At 34.0% G+C, this 26,782-nt stretch overlaps 1 protein-coding gene across 1 annotated transcript; it reads right to left on the bottom strand.

Annotated features, from left to right (window-relative positions):
- Positions 1–810: 810 nt before the first annotated feature.
- On the bottom strand, positions 811–25,059 carry LOC115217812 (importin subunit alpha-9-like). The gene is made up of 13 exons (XM_029787498.2): positions 24,933–25,059; positions 21,517–21,602; positions 18,423–18,535; positions 17,292–17,475; positions 13,922–14,026; positions 8,430–8,506; positions 6,970–7,083; positions 6,322–6,418; positions 4,864–5,032; positions 3,781–3,872; positions 3,267–3,434; positions 2,410–2,535; positions 811–998 (listed from the first exon to the last, which is right to left on the bottom strand). The coding sequence occupies exons 1-13, from the start codon at positions 25,030–25,032 to the stop codon at positions 960–962; spliced, it is 1,470 nt and encodes a 489-aa protein (XP_029643358.1). The 5' UTR covers positions 25,033–25,059; the 3' UTR covers positions 811–959.
- Between the last annotated feature and the right edge of the window lie 1,723 nt (positions 25,060–26,782).

Raw genomic sequence — 26,782 nt, 5'->3', positions numbered from 1 at the left:
TATATATACACACACACACATACATACATACACATACATGTATACACACAGATATTGACACATATACAGTACATGCACACACACACGTACACTTGCCTATGGGATTCTGTGATTCTGCAAATGAGTTTTGGCATAGTTTTTTTTACACCTGGATACCCTTCCTATCACCTATCATTTCATAGAATGGAGTGAGTGCAATTTATCATCCCACTGGCACTAGAGAGGTTGTCTTCAAGGAGTAAAGTATCCCAACTGCACTGTACCTGTTTTTTTTTTTGCTGCCCTAAATAGGTTGTCATCACTACAGCTGGAAAAACACATCTCTCTATAATGTAAAGCAGTGATTTTCACTACTAAGGAGACTCTCAGAGTGCCAGCCAAAGGTGTGTACCTGGTTACCAAGTGAGCACTTGCTGGAAATATAAGACAAATGGGTATGAGGTTGTTTCCATTACATGAAGGGTAGGTATATAAGTGTATATAAATTTTAACACTGGAACTCAAAATAGACAAAGCTAAGTAATATCATGTAAATATTGGGTTAAAAAAACCCTGTGATGGAAAAAGTCCAAGGGATTTTTTAACTTAATATACACATGCTATTATTTATAGCTTTATCTAACCACATTAAAATGATTTGTTAAAATTATTTAATTTATGTCTCTTAATTCTTATGGCGTAAACAATATATATATCATTTAATATATAATTATATTTATACACACAAACATAAAGCTGTATATATATATATATATATATATATATATATATATATATATATATATATATATATTCTTATACATACATGTATGTGTGTGTATGTGTGTGTGTGTGATGTTTATAAATTATATGCATATGCTATGTTTGAGTGCTTCGCATGTATGTGCATGTTATGTGTCCAGATATGTAAACTTTATGCGTCTACATTCTTTTGGATATATCTTCTCAGAAATCCTACATCAATGTTGTTGAAATTCATCAAGTTCCTGGTCAACATTCTAAAAGGAAAAGCAGAAACATTATATTTAGCAAAAGACATAGTTCATAAAAAAAAAATCATTAATCTGTCCAAGTTGTATAATAATATTTGAAATCTAGAGACATCTAAAAGTACTTCCTCCAACACAACAAATTTCTATTATTTCAAGGAATGCAACTATCAGCTCATAGAAGTATGACTGAAAATGTATACATACAAGAAAATAATATATTGATTTGATCCATGAAAAAATGATGCTCATTTATAGTAAAGTAAACAAGCCTACCATTGCTAAATAAGTCATACAACATTATTTAAACAGCTATGAACAGCAGAACAGGTGAGAAGACTAGACATCCAAATTGACTAATTTAGAATATTTAGATTATAGTATCAGTGTCTTGGATCTAAATCATATCAGGGATTATTTTACTTTTAATTTTTTGCAGGTTCCAAAGGTAACTACTATGATCAGTGTTGAGTTTACTAACATTTCTATTTAGAGATAAAATATATATTTTCAGTCTTTTCATATATTTCAGTTATTTTCACTCCAACAGAGTTCCAGCCATGACGATCTCATCTTTTCTCAAATATAATGTATCAAGGACTACATTATTCAGTGTGTTCTTCCCTTTCTGAGGTCATATGGTGTGATTTGAAGGAAATTTGGCTATTATTTCTAATAAGTCAAGGGATCATGTGACAGTTTTTTCTCTGATTTCTTCAATATCACTGTGTATCATCATGATGTGCTGGGTTTAATAGTTAGTTTTTACCCTCTGCTGTGACACTCACCAGAAACTCATACAAACCAATTAATTTCTGGGATATGATTCTTATAATTTTCTTATAATAATGCAAGAGTGCGAGTCTGTTTTATCTATCTTTTTTTCTCTATACCTTTCACTTTGAAGTGTGAAAAGCACAAATTGATTCTAACTAAACAAGGATCTTGACACAGAATGTAAACCTAGAAAGTATAAAGAACTTTATTCTGCAGCAAATGGATCACTTACTATCCACATAATGAGTTGAAAATTAAGCAGGACATGTGCACCTTCCTTGCCAGTGATTTTAATAAAACAAACAACCATGCTATGCAATTGGTTTTTGTCAATAATTGGATTTAAGCAACACCAAATTGTAGCTTACAGCTTTTTTTTATGCATCAGATTGTAAACAATCCAACATGCAACTCAACATATTTTACCAGCAACCAAATTTCCAAAAACAAACATGTAGATCAAGTAACTATTAGCTTTAAATTTTTTTATATAACTTGTAGTTTAAAAGACCTTTTATCACTTCATAGCTTTTATGATTCTTCAAACAAGAAAAGAAAAAAATCTGTGAAGTTATTTTCAAATATCATGTAAGGCAAATATGTCCTTTTCAAATGGATTTCAAAAACAAGAAACTATTCTTACTTCATCCCCAAGAAAGAAATAGGTCTCCAGCATTTCATTAGCTTGAGTCTGAATTGCTTCATTGGAATGGTATTCCAGACCTTCAAGATAACCAATCCCACCACATTCTTCAAACTGTTGTTGACCCTGGGTATATAATGAAAACTTTAGCTAGAATCAGATGTCATACTGATGAAAAACAGTGACAACAATAAAATAACATTAATATAACAACAATAAAGAATGATGATAAAAGTAACAAAACTAGAATTGAAAAACTTTCTCAGTTCAAATCACATTAAACTTAACTTTCAATAATGCTTTTAAAATAGAAATGAAACTAAAGATTATATGAGGAGAAATATGAGTTTTGGCATTTGTACCATTCTTTGAGCAATTACCATTAATAGAAAAATAAATCAGCTTAAGCTGGGAATCAAAACAGGCTTGCATACATGTCTCAAAGAGATTTTTTCAATACACAAACTCAACATCTATCTTCAATTCCATCATTGCAAAATTGCTGGATGGTTAAAATGGAGGACAAGCTCGTTAAAGAAATGTTGAAATTCTGTTAGTGATATTTTTCTCTGTCCTTAAGCATAGATATTTTTTCTCAGTAAATAAATTATTAAATACAGAAAAATAAATTAAATACAAAAAAGTCAAAGATTTCAAACGGCTTAGTGAAGTTACATCTCGATGACGTGCAAATAAAAGATACTAATGCAACTCTCTATATGAATACAACATAGGAAGAAGTGGGTTTATCTAGGTTGATTTGCCCTTCATACATGTACATAAAAGTCTGTAACTATAGATTAACTGTCCAAAAGTCTATAGAATATCCAGCAAAGGAAGATTAGATAAATAATTACCTCATCTGTCAGTCGGCACATCATCTCACAGAAAAAGAGAGCAAGACTAAGAGATTCAAGGTCTGATGATTTCAACATTACAACCATCTGTGGAATAATCTTTAAAGGAGCCAATATTGAACAATGACTGGAAGAATGGCTACCCAGGTTACACAGCAGATAAACAACCTGAAGATTAATACAAGAGAGATTACTATAATAAAATTACTGATGACAAGGAGGTAGGTTAGTAGCAGAATTAATCGTAATACATGCATAGTCTGATTTTCTGGAGCATGAGAGGCAAAGAGGAAATTATGGCAATTAAACTTATATTACTAGAAATAGATCCAGTAATGAGAAACAAAAACTTAGGAACTTGTGTCAGCAAAGGTTATCTTCAAAGTTCAATACATTGAGTTACACAAGTTAATGTACCAACAGATATATGGTAGCAATTATGGATCTGAAAAGGTCCACAGAGAAAATGTAGACAATGTAGGTCAATGATTAAACTATATTTTAAAGAACTTACTTCAATTCGAATGTCAAAAGTAGACACCAGAAGCTTAGTTACAGATGATAGAAGATCTGAATGCAAAATTCTCATTGAAACATCAGCAATAGCTATGAAAAAAGAAGAAAAATATAAAAATGAAAGCAATAGAAATAAATAACTTTAAATAGTAATCGGAAGAAAAAAATTACATTTTTGAAAAAGAAACAAACAACTGTTTTGGACAATTATGATGCTGATTTACCATTGTTTTCATTAAATAGAACAGAATAATTTAAGTTTAGGCCTCAGACATCAGATGTTGATATCACATAAAAGTTCTCTTCTTGTTGGTTCTTGTTTTCACATTTAATTTATTGCTGGTATTACTATCACATTACTAAATTGGACACATTTTTTTCTATGGCTATGAATTATCATCAATCAATATTCTGTAATAAACTTGATCACTAAGCAGCATTATTGCCAGCTTTACTACATCTTTTATCTAGTGTGGATTTAAGATCTTGTTTCCCAGTATCCATCCAGCCAAATTATATATGAATGGAATGTTTTACCAAATAAGGCTATTGAGGTTGTTTATATTGACAGTTAACAGAATATAAAGAACCATTTACTAAAGTGTGTTGTCAGTGAAACAAGAAACAAAAGAGCTATACCAACTGTGAACTTGCAGTACAATAGTATAATCTTTGGAGGTTTAGTGTAAGTTAGCTGGAGAAAGTAGCACAGAATTAAATACAATAGTTAATGAAGTGGATCTGATCATAGTAATATGAAATCAATTAAAAAATCAAGATATGAAAAATGTATTGTACACATGGTCAACTCTAGTCAGCATAAAAAACAGACACAATAAATGAAGGCTATCTGAAGTCAATGTTTATCAGTGGATTCTACCTTTCACTTAATCTTTCTTTAGTCACAAATTGCGACCTAATTTCACATCATTTTATGTATTCTTAGTGTTGAAAGTGCTACATTTACATTAGTTGACAGACCTAAAATTTACACATGTTGAAAAAAAAACCGTCTATCAGAGGACCAAAAGAAAAAAAAGAGCCTATTTCTTAAGCAGAAATTAGAGAAAAAGATACTAACCTGCCATATTAGAAAGAACCCACAATGTTTCTTTGATAATATGCCGGTGTTTGGAGTGAAGGAAGGCATTTAGTGATGAGAAGAAGTCAGGATCATTGGCTGCTTGTACACTATATTCATCTTGTCCAGCACAGATATTTCCCACTGCCCGCAACAAAGGAGTTATCACCTGCAACAATAAACATATTCACAATAACATTAGTAGGGGATTTATTTATTTGCCCAAAAAATGTAGCATTTTTGGAAGATCTCTTCCAACAATAATATTTGCAATTTCTTTTCATTTGGTACAAGACTCATTCTTATAAAAGAAAGAAATATAATTGATCAAATTACTTCCCTATGACCAACACCTCTACAAATCCTAAACAAATATACAGATGAATCTAACAAAATTTGAATTAAGAATTAAATACTTTACACCATCTAAATCAACCCTACTGTTTTAACCATCTAACAGCCAATCAATATCTAATCGTTTTTATAGATTTATAAAGGAAATTTATAAGGGATGATCCATGCCTTATTTAACAACATTAGTAACACAAGTGAATTGAAATAACTATTGACAATTATAACTGACAAAATAAGATAGTCTATTATTAATAAACTACATTTCAATAATCATGTGAAGTAGAGAATTCATTTGAGAAATACTTCATACAACACATTACAAAAATCTCTACAAATACAATCAGGTCTTTCTGTCAGTTATTAATAATTTTTTCAATAGTAAAACAGCAAAAAATATATAAATGACAGAATCTCATTGCCACTAATTGTTGAAGTGAAACTGAACATAAAAGGTTGGAATAGATACGACAAGGCTTCTTATCTGGCACTAAAATAACTCTATCAATCCACTGCCATGGAAAGGTACTTTTTTTTATCGATCCTACTAAGATGGAAGGAAAAGCTAACTTTAGCAAGATTGAACACAGAGCAGAAAGTCAAAATAGATACTGAAAAATATTCTATCTAACACTTTAATAATTCTGCCAATTCCTCTTAACTATCTATGTGAGCATATATACAAACACACACAAATATCTATATATATTAATAAAGGGGATGGCAGATGAATCAGTGTATTGAGCAAAAATATCATGATATTTTGTCTGCCTTAGCTCATTGATAAATAAGAGATTGATAAAATAAATACTAGAGTACCAAACTCAATAAAATCAATTAAACTTCTGAATATAGTATCCCAGTATGGACACAGTACAATGATGAAAATCAGTGAAAAAATAAAGATCAATTCACTGAAAAGTAAATATGCTTAGGTTAACAAACTTAGACTTAAGATATCAAGAATAAATTTGCTTGAAGCTATATAACATTTGGAGAAAGGAAGCTAGATTAGGAAGTAGTTATAGATACAGGTTGTAAAATAAACCCTAGAAATGAATAATTTTCCTCCTCAGTATATAACATTCAGTAAAAATCCAAACTAACCTGTCCATTGTTTTGTTCTTCAGCAGCATAATTGTCAAGCAGATTTAGCAATCTTGTAAGAAGTCCAATAGCTACAAGCTCATCAACATATTCACTACTGCAAAGTAAATTGTTTCCAAAGATTACAAAGAAGTATTAGAAAGGATAGTATGCATGCATATACATGTCCACTAGTTACTCATTTAACTAATCAAGTTGTTGCTGTTTAGCCACTGGTTGTGTTCATCCCAAAGGTATACAAGATTACATAATCCAATGTTTTCTATTCTTATTTAAGATGATAGTGAATGATTTGGAGAAGATTAGGCTGCTTTTTTAACAAGTTGAGCAAAAAAAAAAAACAGAAGCCTCCCATGTTGGCTGGCTGATCAGGTAGGTGTAATCCTCATAACTGGCCAAACATTATCATCTTCAACATAAACTTAAAAGAGATGTTTCACAGGTATGGAATTACAAAGGCCTCAAACTGATGAAGAAGTTTTGAAAGTGGTAGATTTTTTTTATATTTTTAAGTTCAAGATCAATGCAAACAAAGTAGATTAGAATAAAAATAGCTAAAACATCTTAAACTGACTTGATCAAAACTGTAATTTACAATTTATACTGAAAACCACACAAAAAAGTGCATAAGTACTAATGGAAACTTACCTGGCAGTAAGGTAAGTTAATACCCAACCAAGTTCACACAAAATATCAAAGGAGTTGAAATGAATATGCAAGAAAGGAATGATGTTGGATAATATGTTATTATCAAGCATCGTTCTACAATAAAATAAAACAAAGAATCAGCTGGTAAAATAACTGCAAATCATTCATATTAACAGTGTAATAAACAATTGCCTTAATAATTAAATCAGATATTTTCCATCATCATCATCATGTAATGTCTATGTTCCATGCTGGCATGAGCTGAAAATTTTGACAGGATAGGCCCAAGAACTGTTTGGCATGGTTTCTACAGCTGAACGCTCTTTCCAATGCCAACCACTTTACAGTGTGAATTGGGTGCTTTTAACATGCTACTAACACAAATGAGATAGTCATGCAGCTTGCAAGACTACAAACCATGAGTGGGGAGGGGGAACTTTATGCTAGGAAAATAAGTAGATAAATAAGGCCGAGGGTGTCTTGGCATCACTCAGCAAGACTTTTGTTAGCCGCTCTCCAGCCATCTATTTAAAACTGTATACAGCTATGGTACGACCACACTTGGAATTCGCATCATCAGTTTGTAATCCCTATCTTGCTCAGAACATTGACCTCCTGGAATCTGTTCAGAGACGTGCAACCAAACGCATACCCTCCATCAGACACCTACCATATTCTGAGCGCCTTATTTCCCTGGGCATGGATTCACTGAAGCTCCGGCGTCTGGCGACGGACTTGGTAAACACCCACAAGGTTATCAACCACCTCACCAACAACAACACTGAACACCTTTTTGATCTCCATGTGTCTAACACACGTGGACATGCCTACAAAGTCAGAAAACAACACAGCTCCCATGACTTTCGGAAACATTTTTTCACGCTCAGAGTTGCTGAAGCATGGAATAAACTGCCTGCGTCAGTTGTTGACTGCCATGACACTGCATCCTTTAAGGCCCTCATGCTTTCCGAAATCCGCCGAAACTACACCTGATTATATATACACTTTAGATGAGTTGTAGTGCACCTGAGCACTGTACACAATTATTATTATTATTATTATTATTATAAAGTACGAGAGAAAAGGGTTGGAGTAAAGTAGGTTTCTTGTTCAAGACTACTCACATTTTAAAAGAGGGGGTGTTTGGATAGGATAAGGACTGGAAATTAGTGATGCCAAATCAATAATTGAAGCAGTATAATTTGCAAATTATTATTAAAATGTCACCAAAATAGCCACAGGGTTTCATTAGCAATATAAATGTTGAGTCCAACCAATGCCAGCATGAAAAAAAAAGGACATTAAATTATGATGATGGTGATACTACAAAATGAAAGAAACCATCAAATTATGCTAAGTGTGAAAATATACCATTTTGATAGAAATGTTTCAAATGAAATCATGAGTAGGAAGAACTGAAATTAAACATAAAATCTTCAATCTGTTTTGTTCATAAATACCTTTGTATGCTTGGATTTTCTCTGGCAAGGTTAGAGAGAGCAAAAGAGGCTGATTGGACAACAGAAGGCACAGGTGACTGAAATTGAATAGTTAATGATATTTAACTTGATACATATTGAATCCAGTCGTTTCTTTTTCATTTTAAATATTGCATGTTAACATATCAATTATAACTCTGAAGACAGCAATTTAAAAACAATTATAGTTTGGATTTAAAATAACAATAATGATTTTTAATATAAACACAAGATCACTAATTTTAGAGAGAGCGGATTAAGTTGATTAATTGAACCTAATAACCCACAAAAGGATGAAAGGCAAAATTGACTTTGGTGAAATTTAAACTCAGAATGTAAGTGAATACCACAAAACATTTTATCTGACTAAAGATTCAACAAACACTGCCCCAAACTTTGGGAGAGCATATACAGCCCATTAAATCAACTGTAGTACTTGACTGATACTGTTTTACCATCATCAGAAAGATGAAAGGTACTGTCAGCATTAGTAAAATTATGACTAGCTGGAGCCGTGAAAACTTCATCGAAAACATAAAAAACGTAAGCATCTGTAAATTGTGTGCTGGTACCATGAGAAATGTTTCTATATTGTGACACCTACGGAATAAAGTAAGAAGTGTAAAACTGATAACTCGATAATCCAACCAAAATATCTCAGCTACGCAAACATAAATAGAATTACTATATTAACCTTAAAATACATCGTACATATTCAAAGAACCTTCTTGGTTTAGTGTACAGAACATTCTTCTAGTATTCTTTTATTCTTTTACTAGTTTCAGTCATTTGACTGTGGCCATGCTGGAGCACCACCCTTTAGTTAAGAAATCAACCTCTGGTCTTATTCCCTGTAAGCCTGGTGCTTATTCTATCAGTCTCTTCTGCCAAACAGCTAAGTTATGGGAACACAAACACACCAACATCTGTTGTCAAGTGATGGTGGAGGAACAAACACACACACAGAAATAATGGGGGCTTGTTTGTAGTTTGTAGAGGAAACGTTAAACGTGCCTGAAAAAAAAAACATGGTCTTTCCCCTCAACTAAAAGGCATGAAGAACTATGAAAGAAGGCGAATAAGTACTGGGAGTGGGAGGAAAGAGAGAACTAACAGTCAATCATTCTAGAATTCCCAGAATGAAAATGTAAACATCTGAAAGACTTTCCCTCTATTCATTTCTAAATGTCTTTCCCTTTTCTTCATTGTTAAAAGTAAAGAAGCTAGAAAAGATGAATTGTATTTCTGTCTAGTTGTCATTTTAAATGACTGAAGCTTTCCTTTCTCTGTCTGTATCGCTTCACTCCTTTTCTCTATTAAGAGTGAAGGTGTGTGGCTCAGTGGTTACGAGTATTCGGCCCACAATTCCCAGTGGCATGCTGTGTTCTTGAGCAAGGTACTCTACTTCACCTTGCTGCAGTCCACTCAGCTGGCAAAAATGAGATGTAGCTGTAACTCAAAGGGTTCAGCCTTGTCACATTCTGTGTGAGGCTGAATCTCCCTGAGAACTATGCTATGGTATGCATGTCTGTAGAGTACTCAGCCACTTGTGTGTTAATTTTATGAGCAGACAATTCCATTGATCAGATAAACAGGAACTTCATCGTCATAAGCAATAGTGTGCCATTTTTTAGAAAGTGTGAGAGAAAAGGAAATGTTCCATATTGTAAGGCAAAAATGTCATATGTTTAGAATAAGCAGTGAAAGCTAAGACAAAATAATTGCTATTCCGTTGTGTAGTGATTTTGCCCTCAATTCACGCTCAGTTTGATAACAACAGCCTGTGCATTGGTGTTTATCGAGGGGGGGGGGAGGGCTTGGCCTCCAGATCTGTGACACCTACAAATGCCACTGTTAGGAATGGATTAACACCAATAGTGACCCTAATGACTAAAAAGATTTTCCTGCCCCTATATAGGATCTTTTTCATTTTCTTTCCACCACTTGAAGGTTTATCTAGCTCCAGTTCACTCAGCTGGCCAAAATGAGTTGTAGCTGTAACTGAAAGGGGCCAGCCTTGTCATATTCTGTGTGAGGTTGAATCTCTCTGAGAACTACGTTAATGGTATGCATGTCTGTGGAATACTCGGCCACTTGCAAGTTAATTTTATCCTCATGTGATAATGAAAAGTGAAAGTGACATCTAATATTAGCTGTAGTTATTTGTCTTTGATTTAACAATATGTCTATGCATTCATGTATCAACTTTTCTTTCGATCTATGTATCTACTGTCTCTCTCACTTCCTGTGTCCCTCCTCTCTCCCGCTTTTAATTTAACAATATGTGTATGTATCTATGCATCAGTCTACTCTGAAAATACTGTAGAAAGTAACAGTAACATCTACAACTATTTGCTGAGAGAGAGAGAGGCAGACAAAATAACTGTAAGACAGATAGATAGGCAATATTTCTTTTTGCAATTATCATATATCGTCGAAAATGAAAAGTTTTCCAACGTTTTCTGTATGAGAATGGTTCCATTGTCTTGCACTATTATTGTCTATCCACACCCTTCCTTCACTCAATCTATCTATCTAAATCTTTTTCTCCTCCCTCCCCTATGTCTCCTTGCCGCTAACTGTCCTCCTGCATTTAACACATATTTCTCTTACCTCTCAGTGCCATCACACTCCCCCCTCTCTCTCTTACTTCCTCTTCTTTGCCTCTCACTTCAACTATACCTCCTCTGCTTCTATTCCTCTCCTCTCTCCCGCTTTGCCACTCACCTAATTTGCTTAACACCTTTTATTGCTCTTTTTCTTTGTACCTCTCCCTTTAACTTTTTACCTCTTCCTTCGAAGTGTGACACATACCACAGGTACATACAAAAACAGAAAGAACTAAGCATATTTTACAAGATGTTCTTCCTGTTATCAAACCTTACCTGTTTTTTTTTTGATTCAACTAAATTTCAAAAGAGCTGAGCTACAGGACGTATGGTTCACAAAGAATATAAACCTCATATTACCATTTTCTATTCAAACATTCTCATGTAAAAGAGTGAAAATGACAACATGCACACACACACACATGTACATATACACAATGGGCTTTCATACCAATTTCACTCTTGAGGGATTGGACACCCCATGGTGCTATGCAGTTGGGCTGAATCAAAGACCATATGGTTACAAAGCAAACTTTTTAAACACACAGCCATTTAAGTTTGATGTGCCAGCTTGATACAATGTATTAAATGTTCTAGGATTTGGAGATATCCAAAATATTTGTAAATCTACTCTACAATGAGTGTAACTAATTAGATCCAAAAATCAAATCCTTCATTCTAACAGTATGTACTAGATTCTATCTTCAGATAAAGACTGTGATAAAAACCATGAGATGTAACATGCAAGTGTACTAAAGACAAATGTAGCAATAATTGAAACATACAATGTTCTTTCCACCACTATAGTATTTTTCTAACTGAATTTAGAAAAGTTGAATGGCCCAAAAAAAAATTTGAGAATAAAACTGAAATGTAACAACACATTACAGTTGTTGCTTACATGATAATACTTATTTACAGTAAGGTAAATTAGACTATCAAGAGTTATATATTGTATTCTTAATTTTGTGAATGGAATTATTCCAACAGGACATCTGTTTTGATAAACAACAACAGTTTGCAAAAAAAATAATAATAATAATCATAACATCAAAACAACAGTCAATTAAGAGGCTATTCAACTGTACACTGACTACAAGTTTTCTCTGCTATCCTATTATAGTGGTAGTGGTTATGATCCTCACATTCTTCATATTCTTGACAGCATACCATACTATACTTTCAGTTTCTATATGCTGCGAGATATTAGAGTCTAATGTAAGCAGTAACAGCTTACTACAACTATTAATAAGCTTCTAAGAGATTATCTGACCTAGAAACAGTAGCAAATAAAGAAAAATACATTGCACAACATAGGCCCTGATAAACAAAAATATAGATGAGCACAAATGGAATGCTTTCAATCCAGGGTCTGTTTGACCAAGACTGACTAGGGAACAAACAAAAGAACAAATATTATACTTCATGAGCATTCATAAGAAATTGTAAAATTACAAATACTGATTTACTTTTAATTGTTCTTATATGACATGTGAGCGGCACCCAACACACCTTGAATATAAGCTTATGCAACTTATGATACTCATTCTACCAGCCTTCATACATTAACCTTATTACCCAGCCATTAAACTCAAATATACCCTGAAGTGAAAATACATTGGATGTCTCTTCTGACACATACACACAAATGCTAAAGAAACACATGAGGTGGTATCAAAAAGTTCCCAGACTAGTTCTGAAGTCACTAACAGATGGCAACACATGGTTGCATGCGCAGTGAAAGCTAGCAGTGATCTTCATGAGGCAGTGTGCTGAGTGACATTGCAGTGTTTACTTCGCAAGTTGCGACATTTGTATTTTTGTGATCATGTGTATGCTGTAGTCTGCAATTTTGTCAGGGACAGGAACAAAGAGCCAATGTGAAATTTTGTGTTAAACTTAGGAAGTCTACTACAGAGATATTGAACATGCTTCAGCAAGCTTACGACAATGAGGCAATGGGTCGTACGCAATGTTCAACTGGCACAGGTGCTTCAAAAGTAGAAGAACGTCCTTGAAAGATGATGAGTGATCTGGAAGATCTGCCACAAGCAACAACCCAGGAAATGTGGTATTGTGCATCAAGTATTCATCCCCCAGTGCCAGACCATCAATCAAGAGTTCTACTGCAATGTTTTGAAGTGTCATAGAGGAAGGACATTCGGCAAAAGCAACTGGATCGGTGAAGTGTGAAGAATTGGATACTTCATGAAGACAATGCACCCTGTCACCGAGCTCTCCAAGCTTCTCACCAAAAACAACACAGCATCACTTCTGCACTTGCCCTATTTGCCAGATTTAGCACCTGTGGACTTCTATTTCTTCCCCAAGATGTAAATGCAGCTTAAAGGTCACCGTTTTAACACTGTTAACCCTTTCATTACCGTATTTCTGTTGAGACGCTCTGTGTTTCGTTCAATTAATTTTAAATATAACTAAGAATTTAGTACAATAACTTAGTTATCATTGAGCTAGTGTTAGGAACATAAATTGTGACTAAGGTTTGGTGGAAGATTTTAATTCAAAACTTATGAAATCAAGACATTTGTACTACAGGGCCAGAGGCGGTTTTGGTCGGGTTGGTACCAAAAGGGTTAAGATCCAGAGCGAACCACAGAAGGTCCTTGATTCACTTATGGAAAATGACTTCCAGGCTGGATTCCAAAAGTGGCAGGAATGCTGGGACCGGTGTATTGCTGCACAAAGTGACTATTTCGAAGGAGATGATGTTAAAACTTAGGTAAATAAGTTATTTTCTATTAAACATAACTGGTCCAGGAACTTCTTCATATCCTCCTATGTAATGATGTCCTAGTAAAAGCTTTACAATAATACATTAATGACATAGAAAGAAAATAAAAATACCTGCAGAAGATTTATTAATGGAGAAACAGCTCCTTGGGTATGTAAGAGGTCCTGGCATTCTTTGCTATCACCAGCCAGGTTACCAACAGCCCAGGCAGACTGATCCTAAAATGTTAAAAGGGACATTACATCTGTTCATATTCACACATTAAATAATTAAAACACATAAAGTTACAAGCTAATCAAAAACTATATTTATACTTTATTTCTCTTTAGTGATGAATAAGCAAAGATTGCACAGCATACCATTTTTTCTTTTACCTGTTTCAGTCATTAGACTGCGGCCATGCTGAGGCACCACTTTGAAGAATTTTTTAGTCAAATGAATCAAGCTCAGTACTTATATTCTTTAAAGCCTGGTACTTATTCCATTGATCTCTTTTGCCAAACACACCAGACCCGGTTGTCAAGTGGTACTGGGAGACACACACACACACGACAAACTTCTTTCAGTTTCTGTCTACCAAATCCACTCACAAGGCTTTGGTTGGCCCAAGGCTATAGTAGAAGACACTTGCCCAAAGTGCCATGCAGTGGGACTGAACTCAGAAGCAAGCTTCCGACCACACAGCCAACAATATTTGTCAAAAATAAACCAAGTAAATATAAATAGAATAAAAACTGAGAGCCCAATGAGAATCAAGGAGACATCTCTTTTGTTAATGTCTGGGAGTAACTAGCACCATACTATAAATGATCATAAAAATGATCATATTATGTTAATAACCTTATATCTATATTCTGAGATTGTTTCCAATGCAAGTGCATTTACATGGCATTGACACAAGAACTTTTACATGGCACCAGTGCCCACGAGCTCACAAGACTAGGATCTCTGGCTGAGAGAGGGGTGTAGAGGATATATCTGTATGCATAGACAGCCACATTTTTACTTAGCCTGGCAGGTCTTGTCAATCACAGCAAACCACCAGAAGTCACAAATTTAAATTTTATTTACTTTTAGTGTCATATAAACTAGAATGAGCCAGTTAATACATGTTTATATTTTTAAAGTGTTTTGCACATACACAACCCAAACAGAAAAATGGTAAGAAAAAGAGATCACAAAAGGAAACCCACTTCGTTAATGCTTCAGTGTAATTCTAACAAAGGCAGCAACAAGAAAAATGCTAGTTCAAATTCTAATTACTCTCACTTATCGTTCCTTTTAATATCTGCTGATGCAGTTTATATCTTCAAATACTTCTTTTTTTCAGTACCAAACAAAACAAATATTCTTATAGATAATCAATTGAGGATAGGTTACATATAGAATAGAAAATCTATAAATGATAATAATGGTGAATTATAATTTCTCTAACAATACATGTGAAATAGCAGTTATTTAACCAAACACTGATATTTTTTACATAATCACAAGACCACTGAATAACGAGATAGTCATTAAGAAAGTGTGATATTCTTATCTTTCTCAATAATACTACCACAATAAAGTAAAATATCTATGACTAAGAAATAAAAATAAGTTCAAAGCTTATTATCCCTTAACTTGTGCCCCTCCCAAAAAGTTCACAAGGCCACTTGAATTGGATTTTTGACAATAGAAGTAATATTAATTTGTTACTTAACACAAGTACTAATGGGTCATTTTTGATCCATTTCAATTTTCAATTTGTTTACTACACGAAGCATAAAAGTTAGCATGTTGGGCTTTCGCGACTTTTCAGGAGTTGTTCCTTATGATGAATTTCAATATTTAATATATATTATATTTTCTCAAAATTTTCACATCTTTCGAAAGACATTGTAAAAATATTTGGTATTTCTAGTATAAAGAATGTAAAGTTTTGACTTACTAAATAAACATTAGTAAAGTTTTGACAGGAGCTGGCAAACTGGACTGCTGCACCAGGCTCCAGTTGTCTGTTTTGGCTTAGTTTCTACAACTAGATGCCTTTCCTAACACCAACCACTTCACAGTGCATGATACATAGTCATGTGATATCACACAATTATACATTCACCCCAACAGTAAGATCAAGATATTGGTTCATCTCTTATGATAAAAGGCAGATTTTCTCTGCCTCCCAAATAGTTTGTTTTTTATACAATTGTACAATATAGAATTTCTTCAATTGGAATTTACCTATGATTTTTCGAAGTAGATTCCATTGGGTCATGGCATATACATTTTTTTCAATTTCACCCCCAATTAAGCAAATATTTGAGAAAACTCAATATTTTACGATTTGCCTCTCTCATTTCAAATGCTTCACTCCTGCTATTACCACACACATTCTGCTACTTTCCCTTATTAATGCTTAAACCAATCCTCAAAAAAAAAAAAAAAGGAAACAGAGATCTGTCGCTGTCCTCTTTCTGCAACTCTTATTCAACATCACACATTCTGCTACTTTCTCTTATTAATGCTTAAACCAATCCTCAAAAAAAAAAAAAAAAAAAAAGAAAAAGGAAACACAGATCTGTCACTACCTTTTGGTAGTATTCATTGGTGAGCGAGCATACTTCAGTTGTCAATTGTTGAAAGAAACAAATTGTAAGCTAAGAATGTGTGTGTGTGTGTGTGTGTGTAGGAAGTGAACGATAAAAATATGGCAAGAAGTGGACAGATGTACATATATACATACATACATGTGTGTGTGTATGTATGTGTATTAATGTGTGTGTGTTATCTCTCTCTATATAAAGCTGAAGTTGTCTGTGTGTGGCAGGTTTGGTAGCCTTCAACTAACACTATCTCCTCCGAGACCCTGTGGCGCAAGTTTACCAAAGTTGAGAGTATGATAGAAGAAGGGTTGCTCTTCCTTCTGTAGAAGATAAAATTCAAATCGGACCATGTTAACACCAAAAATTATTTACATCAAAAAGGTGCTTTTTTCTATGAAAATCCCTATTTTTTACGATTTTTTCACTGCTGTGTCGCCACTTTTCGGTGTATTTCAAGCAGAAAAATGTTCACTTGAAGAGAATAACAAGCTACATAATGCAAAATTTTTACTTTTCAAAAATTCCAATTCCAGTGGGTCGAAACAAACCCGAGCAACGCCGGGCAATACTTCTAGTAATATTATAAAGTCAAACTTTTGTTACTGCTATTTTATTTTCATCAAGACAAGGTACACTATTCTGTTAGCTTTAATAGGTGAAACTGATAACAGACACTACTTCTACTTAATGGTTGAATAGTTTGCTGTGTGGAAAGCTTATTACATCAATATATGTAGCAAGATCATCCAAATTTACAATAGTTTTCCTTCCCATGGTAGTATGGAGAAAGAAAAAAATAACAGTAAAAATAGATATTATAAAAGAGAAAATACAAAATACAGCTAGTTTAAATATTATATTCTTCTCAAAGCAGAAAGCATAGAGTTCATTGAGTTGTTACCTGTAAGAAATGATTGTTACTGCTAAGGTATGTGATGAGGTAAGGAGCAGCTATCTTAACAATGGCAGTTGTGTAGTGATGCATTCCAGCTGATAGGTTGGTGAGGCACCATGCAGCCTCCAACTGCACATCAGGATCTGGACCAGTAAATAAACCAACCAAACAAGGCAATACATTCTCAACACTACAATAAATACAAAACAAAATTATTTACATTGATGTTAACATTTTGATGTGTTTTAGTTACATCTTTTATAACTATGATACAGTTAAAAGAATATTATCAATACCAAACAGAATCAATTTTTAAAACAAGATAGTTTTTAATTTCATGTTGCTGATATCAGAATCTTTTAGAGAAGATAAATATGCTTCAGTTATTCAAGTCTCCAAATAAAATATTCCTTCCAGTATAATAAAACTTCAGGTGTGTGGTGAACTGCCACCAACATATTCCTTAGCCAAAACCCACTATCTTTTGAATGAATGTAAAGTTTCTATTGTGATATTTGATAATAAGTTGCCACTTGCACATACACAAATCCTGATAACAATTACAAAAGAATCAATCTTAAACAAAGATTTCATGAGTAATTATGCCCATATCCTAGTAACATTCCCTACAACATAAATTAACTCACTTATATTTAATAATATTGAGTGGGGCACTGTGGTAGTGCCCCACACAGTATTGTTATACTAATGTGTTTTGGTGTGTCTTAGTTACATCTGTTATAACTATGATACAGTTAAAATATATTCAATACCAAACTGAGTCAACCCTCTCCTTCTTCACAAAGATAGAACAGAGTGGCATTTTTATATATTTGAAAGCAGACCAGATTTTCATAACAGGTACTAGGCTTCTAATCACTGCAAATAATGATAAAATGATACCATATTTGCCCATGTATAAAATGCACTCTCACATAAGACAAACCCCCTCAGTATCCCATTCATAGTAAGATCACATTAGATGCATGGCAATTTTTTGTTACAACTAAAACAATATTTTTAAAAATCTTCTGTACAGTATATATGGCATACACACACACACACACACACACACACACACACACATTTATATGGATTAAATAAAGTGCTAAATATAAAGTAAATAAAACTTGTTACCTGAAAAATGCATCAATATATAATGATCCTTGTGAAAAAGCTCTCCTTAAGAGCTGTAATTTTTCTATGCATTTATCACAGCCCTTCAGCAAATCTTGAGTAGCTGCTATCACCTGCAATAAGATAATTTAGAAATAGTTTTAATTTACACATTCCAAAAGGAACAAAAGATTTTTATAGGAATAAACACAAAGATAGATAGACTAGCAGTAAAACAAAAACAATGACTGTTCTAGAAAAGGAAAGGGTACATAATATATATTTAAGAACATTCCTATCATGCAAAAGAAGTCTTATCAGATACTGGCAGGTAAAAATGGATGGAACGAATAACCAAAGACAGAAAAATTAGAATAATGTACTGCCAACAAATTTAAGACTTGTTAAAGAGTTTATGAATAACAGAAATATTTATTGACAATAACTCGAGGAAACAGCCTAAGTGTGAAAAAAATCTACAGTGCAGTATATAAATTCTTTGAGAGTGATTAGACATGGTCACAGGAAAATGTAAAACAATAAAATGTGGTAATCTATACATTGATTCTCTTAGTGCTATTAGAATTTGAAACAAGTAATATGGAAAAACGAGGTGTTACAGAATCATGATGAAAGTGAGGCAGTTAGACAAAGACAGTCAATAAGTGAGCTATAGCCATGTGACTGTCTTATTTGCTAAATCACTGGCAATGATAATGTAATGGCAATTCAATCAAAATTTGTGCTATACTTGTCATCAAACAGTTAATAACATTACGGACAATTACTAAGCATTTACTTAAAAAAAAAAAAGAAAAGTTGGGAGCCTAACTGAAAGGAAGATAGACACACTGACGATTGTTGTTCAGAATCATAAAATACAGAAAAGAACAAGGTTATCTAGGTAAGAAGTATTTACAACAGTCATAAATTAGAAACTCGATGTACAGGGGATGGAGAAAATAATGAAAACACCTTAAAATTTCAAACAAATTTATCTTAATAAGGGGTAGGACCACATTTGGCAGTAATTACAGCTTGAATTCTACGAGGTATGAACTTGTACAAAGTTTGAATTGTTCCCAAAGGTATTTTTGTCCATTCTTCAGCTAAATCAGTCTCCAGTTCTTGTAGTGATGATGGTGAAGGATATCAACTCATTTGTTTTTCTAAAATGTACCATAAATGTTCAATAATATTGAGATCTGGGGAATGTGGTGGCCAGATAAAATGCTCAACTTCACTAGAATGTTCCTTGTGCCATTCAGTAACAACTTTAGCTGTGTGAATTGGTGCATTATCATCCTTAAAGATTGCGTTTCCCTCTGGAAACAGTTCTGCAACCATAGGATGAATTTGATCAGATAAAATGCTTAAATAGTCTTGACTGATCTGCCATGAAGGGAAACCATTAGGCCAGTGGATTTCCAAGATATAGCCCTCTCAGATCATCACAGATCCTCCTCCATGTTTAACAGTTGAAAGAAGGCAGTCTGGGTAAAATACTTCTTTTGGCTGTCTCCACACGTATACTTGGCTGGCGGTTGGAAATACGGTAAAGGATGACTTGCCCAAGAAAATAACATTCTTCCTCTGCTCTAAGGAACAATTCTGTAGATTTTTACTGCACTCTAAATGCTTTGCAATGTTTGTTTTTGAAAGTAGTGGTTTTCTGATTGCAGCCCTCCCATGAAATCCAGCTTTGTGCAGCTCCCGGTGAACAGCTTTTGTGGAAACTAGGTTCTCGAGGTGGTCATTAAGCCCTGCAGTAATTTTGGGAGCTAGACTTTTGTGATCCTTTCTCACAATTTGCATAAGAGTCCAACAGTCCATATCTGAAAGTTTTGGTTTTCTTCCGGAGTTTTGTTTCGACAGGGAGGTTTTCCCCTCTTTCTCAAAGGCTGTCATTACTTTTGAGACAGTACTTCTTGATACACCAAACATTTCGGCTGTTTTTGTTACGCTAGCATCTGCTATATGAGCACCAACAATTTGACCTCTTTGAAAGTCTGATAGATCTGTCATTTTAATGAATTTTAATTACCTTTTTCTGATGATATCTGCAAAGAAACAGCAACTTTAGCAAAACATATTAGGCAACACTAATAATAAATCAAAAATCATAAAAGTAAACAAGCTATAGACGGTTTTGTAGATATTCAAAATTCAGATGCTATGATGGTAGGTGTTTCCATTATGTATGTATATATTTTCATACAGAAATGCACAAAATTTTGTCATTTATAATATACAAGTTCATATTAAAGAAATATAGAAGAATTATGGAAAATCTTACTGAAATCTAACTCAAAAGATAATAACTTGGGGTGAATTTGTCATTGGCATAATTTTTACATCTAATTTTTCCAAGCTGCTATGGGTTAGATGAAGCTTATTGAGGTTCTATTATCATGGCCAGAAACCCTTCTTGATGCCAACCTTTTAAAGAAGGAATCTTACTCTGCTAGTTTTCATATGTTGAACTGTTGAGCTACAGCACATTAAGAAATGTCAGTGCTGCCTAAATGTTATGAAAGCAAACACACGTATCATCATTTCAACATCCACTTTTCCATACTTGCATGGTTCAGACAGAATTTGTTGAGGTTGATTTTTTTTATGGCCAGATGCCCTTCATGTTGACAACCCTCACCTGTTTCCAATATATATATATATATATATATGATGGGCTTCCATACAATTTCAGTCAACCAAATTTCGTCAGCATGGAAAACGGACATTAAAGGATGATGATGATGATAATGAAGGCCTTAGTTAACTCAAGGCTATAGTAAGAGACACTTGCTCAAAGTGACCCCAGTAGGATCAAACTTGAAACAATGTACTTGCCAAGTGAACTTCTTAATACCATGGTCATTCCAAGATGAAAAATAAAAATGCAGGAGAAATTGAAATTTTTAAAAACCAAACTTTAGAAAGTAAGAGTATTCAATACACAAACACATTAACAAAACAAAAAACAAAAAGAATTAACCCCCAAACAATTCCTGTCTATATTAGCACAGAATTGATGTGGTTTTGATGACCATATTGTCTTGTAAAATGCAGAAAACAAGAAAAAATATTCAAAAACTGCCCCTCTTTATGATCATACCTCTTGCTCAGATATCTCATCCGTTGGTTCATCATAGCGAAAGCGTTTAGAATTAAGTATCCAGTCTCTTTTTTCTTTACGAATGACTACAAAAGAAAAAAAGTAAAGATGGTAGTGTCAACAGAAAACCAATTGACTCAAAACAAAATTTGCTAAAACAGAAAAATATCAAATTAATTTCATTCCATTAACCACATCTTTTATAAACACACAAAGTTCACGTATTTTAATTTTCAGAAACACAAAAACTTCATCCTGTCTCTATCACAGCCCTGTACTTAAGTATAGTTAATTACCCATCTCATCAGTTTATCCATTACAGACCTAGTTGATGAAAACTCAAAACCATTAATATTCTGTCTATTCATCTGACATTCCTTTTAACTTTTTTTTTAGCCCCCACTTCATTTGCTTATGTTGCTCATCTTTTCAGATGTGTAGGCTTTTATAGGATTACATAATATAGCAACTGCTCATTACTGAACAATCAGTCACCATGCTCAAACAATGTACATCAGTCTGCAGTCGATTATATCAGTTCCTGTTTTGAACTAGTACTTACAAGGGTGGGCTGAAAAGTTCATAGGCTGAGTAATTCTACAGCTGTGAAATCTTGCATGCATTCACTTCAACTCTTACTAATAATTGCATTGTTTCTTTTCAAATAAACTGACATCTGACTCTTCAAAGAAGACTTCAAAAGTAACTAGTAGTGACTTCTGTGGTGTTATCAAGTACCTGCAGAAAATAGGTTTAGTCCCCAAGGACATTCATCCTGATATGCTTTCTACATTAGAGGATGACTCTCTAGCTTTATCAACAGTGCAAAGTGGGGCAGCTGAATTAAGGAAGGGAGGGAAGAATCCTTAAGATGACCCAAGGTCTGGACGTCCTGCAACTGCTTCCACCTAGGAAAACAGGATGATAGATGAGAGGCAACTGACTATAAATCACATAGCTAATGCAGTTAGCATATCCTGTGAGAGTTGAGGACATTATGTGCAATGAACTTGGCATGATGAAGGTTTCTGCTTGTTGGGTGCCACATCTGACACCTTCTGGTTAGCCATTATTAGCAACATTTTTGCATTGTACCTTGAATTAATATCTGGATCCAAAGCTTGCATCTGCTCAATCATCGTCCCAATTTAGTTTCTCTCTTTCATCAATAACTTTTAGTCAATCAATACCAATTATGACCATTGATGATTTCATCCCACCTTTTAAATCAGTTACTATATGTTAGTTACATCCACTGAACAACCACACTGCTGATGCCATGCTAGTAGGGATCTGACAATTTAGTAATAAACACACTTCTTAATTCAAGTAATTATATATTTATTTATTGAGTACCACCAGCATTTATTCTATGAATCAATAAGAAAAACAAGACAAAAATATCCCTACACTTCTTAAAATCGGTTAACATTGATACTATGGTCAGATACGTGAAATAAAGCACCTGTCAAGTACTGGAGTCGATAACATCAACCCCAGTTCTTAACTGGTACTTTATTCTATCGACCCTGGAAGGATGTAATGCGCAAAGGTGACCTTGGTGGGACTCGAACTCGGAAGAAAAAAAAAAGAACTGGAACTGAATACCATAAAGGGACAAGGCTTAAATTTGCGGTACAGGTATACACAATTATACTGATAACAAATATTTTATAAACCCTGGAAGAATAAAAGACAAGGTTGAACTCTTCAGGATTCGAAATCTGAATGTAAAGGGTTCCAACAAAAATACCACATGGCAAACTACTCTTCATTTTTAATTTTTTTTTTCCAAAACTCTGATTTACCACTTTTAATATATTAAGAAGCAAATTAATGCAAAAGTAATTTTCGAACGCTCACGCATAAACAGGATCTACAGACACGTAGAACAAAATCTAAGATAGCAGATGGGATAATACGGAACAGAATCACATGAACAGTACTATCGCAGAACTCTTCAAACTCCAGTCAGCATTAAAAAACAAATAAATAATAAACATATAACGCATGTTAAAAGCGATAGCGATAAGGACGATAATGATGCTAGAAATTTAAATATCATCACAGTTATAGGTTGTGAAAGGAAAAAAAACTATATAATCGTTCGAATTAATAGACATAGCAGCCAAATTTCCCTCAAATCACACCCTATCATCTTCAAAATAAAAACGACATTAAACGGGCCTGAAAAAAAAAAAGATGGGGTAGTCAATGCTAATATATTTTTGCTCATAGGTATATTTGACAACGCGAGAGACACAATAACAACAATAAACTATAACTTTACATAAAAGTGTTTACTACAAGATACAACCACACTTAAAAATTAAGAAATGTTAACTGACAAACACAGTTAGCATTAGGTACTGTGCGATTTTATTCAGTAAACAAGTGGTAAATTGAATAAATTGTTTACCCGTTAAAACTCGAGTCATGTAACATATTCGCGGCAGTAATGATTATAATTGACAGCGTGACGGGAAAAAAGCCTTCTGTAGAACTCAATCCGATACCGCAACGAAGAGTAACTTCATTCGAATTGTTTAGAAAAGTATGAAGCTTGAAGATTAGGAACTAGGAAAATTGTAACAAAAATATGTCTCTCCTATTACATTAGCAACACGCATAAAGCATTCCATCCAAGAATTTAAACCGGCCTGCGAACAGAAAATGCCAAAGATTTACCACCACACAAAACAGTGACGAGTCAATTGCAATATATTGAAGTAAATCTTGATTATTGCAACAAGTGAGTCAAGCGCAAATTCTTCAGCGAAGACCGAAATTTAGAAGAAATTGTGGAAATGCTGTAAGAAATTAATGTTTTGGTATAAGAATTAGGTAGGATCTGAGGGAAAATGATAAAGGCGAGAAAAATAAGATGTTTATAAAAATCAGTAAATAGATGGCAGCACGGAGGTAATATGGTCAACACAGGCAAATGAAAGTATCCTGTCACTGAGAAAAGAACTCTTACTTTATTGTTGACAATTTCCATTTCTACGTACAGAAAACATTACTACTTCAAACCCAAAACGATATAGTTACTAAAGGAATAGTTTACTAGAACCATATCAAAAACGGTTTTAAATGACAAATATTATAATAATCTAAAGTTTATCTGAATAGGATCCGATTAACACAATGTGGCTACTGATACAATATAACAAATTAGTAAATAATACAAAGATTAAGGTTAAAAGTAGATTAATCAACAAAAATAATCGCAAAACAAGGAGTCTGAGACAGAATTTTAATGAAAATAATGATGTAATTGAAGTTGGTGTAGTGAGAGTTCTATAGCGGCGTATCGTTAATTAGACAGCTGCAACTAATAACGTGTATTTATCGTTGGATACGAACACAATACTAATTCTATTCTATATGAAAAATAAAACAGTATCAATATTCACCGATTTCATCTTCTCTCCGTCGATGACGAAGTTCATCAATCCCACCGCAGGTGCCAGTACGGCGAGAGAAGGTTTTGAATCGCTCCTTTCGCGACGACATGAGCTAGCTCTATGACTGCTTACTTCCCTTATTGGATCTTTTCTAAAAGAAGGCCAGATTTTTCTAGTCAACTAAATAATTTGAAACTTCGTATACTGGTAGAATGTGTCAAAAGAAAACGTTAATTTCAACTGGTTTTTTTGAGAAAATTTTATTTTGTAAGTTTCCAGTATACGAAGTTTCAAATTGTTTAGTTAACTAGAAAAATCTGGCCTTCTTTTAGAAAAGATCCCATATACATGTAGATGTATATAACATATATATATATATATATATATATATAATATATATATATATATATATATATTATATATATATATATATATATATACCAATTAAGGACTGAACACGAAAAGTGGACAGTCAACATGCTAGATATAGACGTCAAATCGCCATTCTCCACAAAAAGTCTATGTTCTCAGATCAAACTCAACACAAAACACAAAATATTTTAATCTTCGGATTCTTTCTTTAATATGCTAGACCACTGGTTCTAATTGATAAATATCGATTTTTACCCTAAATTTAATTTTATATATATATATATATATATTGTATGTAAACATCTTTTAGGTACTAGTATCGTAGACTGGACCCGGTTTGCGCAGACGCGCGTCCGTGCTAGCCAGACGTGGGCAGTCGATCCTACGAGCTGACTGGCGCATGCACGATATATACGATATATACTTGTATCGATATATACGATATATACTTGTATATATACGATATATACTTGTATCGCACGTCCCCGATTCGCGCGCGCGAATCGGGGACGTGCGATACAAGTATATGATGCTACTGGATCAACTAAAATATGTTACCCCCTACTATATTATTGAATAGTTTTTCTCCTGTTTGATATACCAACTACACCCTCACACACACAAATACATTTTTTGTAAGGTGGTTGGTGTTAAATCCAGACACAGAAACTTATGTTGCAAAGAGAAAGTATGAACAAAATGTAGTCCTGCAACTCAGTTTGGAGTGGAGGTGGAGATACTGGCTCAGTTCTGCCCAACTAATGCCAGCATAGAAAAGTGATGATAATGCGGATCATGAATATCATCATCATCGTTTAATGTCTGTTTTCCATGCTAGCATGGGTTGGACGGTTCAACCGGGATCTGGGAAACCAGAAGGCTGCACCAGGCTCCAGTCTGATCTGGCAGTGTTTCTACAGCTGGATGCCCTCCATAATGCCACCAGCATGGAAGCCAGTCAAGGCGGCGCTGGCATTGGCCACGTCCGGATGGTGCTTTTGACATGCCACCGGCACAGGGATCACATCTACAATTTCCATTGATTTTTGATGTTGATGTACTTGACTCAATAGGTTTTCTCAAGCACAGGGTCGAATATATATTTTTTTGCAAACAACATGCAGATGCAAGTGTTACCTGTTGAAAGCTCTGCATACCAGATGCTAGCAAGTTTATGGAGCCATTAGGAGAGAATGCCTGCCATTTCGGGACCTATCTCTTGACAGCATCATTGGGCACCCCTCACTGAAATGAGACCCTGCTTGCTAGATCAACTGGTCATCAGGTTTCACTCAATATTCTTCTAGCCATTGCTCATTGTTGCTTTCTAACCAAATCCAGTGATTTGCCTTTTCCAGTGTAGTTTGGATATTACTCCTAGTGGTATTTGCTTTACGATGAATTAGGTCAATGATGGCAATAGTCACTTCACACTGTGTCCAACAAACCCTCTACATCCAACTTTGATTGAAAAATGCTCTGCTTTC

This window comes from Octopus sinensis, linkage group LG1 (genome assembly GCF_006345805.1).
Source record: "Octopus sinensis linkage group LG1, ASM634580v1, whole genome shotgun sequence".
Classification (NCBI taxonomy): Eukaryota; Metazoa; Mollusca; class Cephalopoda; order Octopoda; family Octopodidae; genus Octopus; species Octopus sinensis.
The sequence above is the reverse complement of the archived record's forward strand: the minus strand, read 5'-3'. Positions and strand labels throughout refer to the sequence as shown.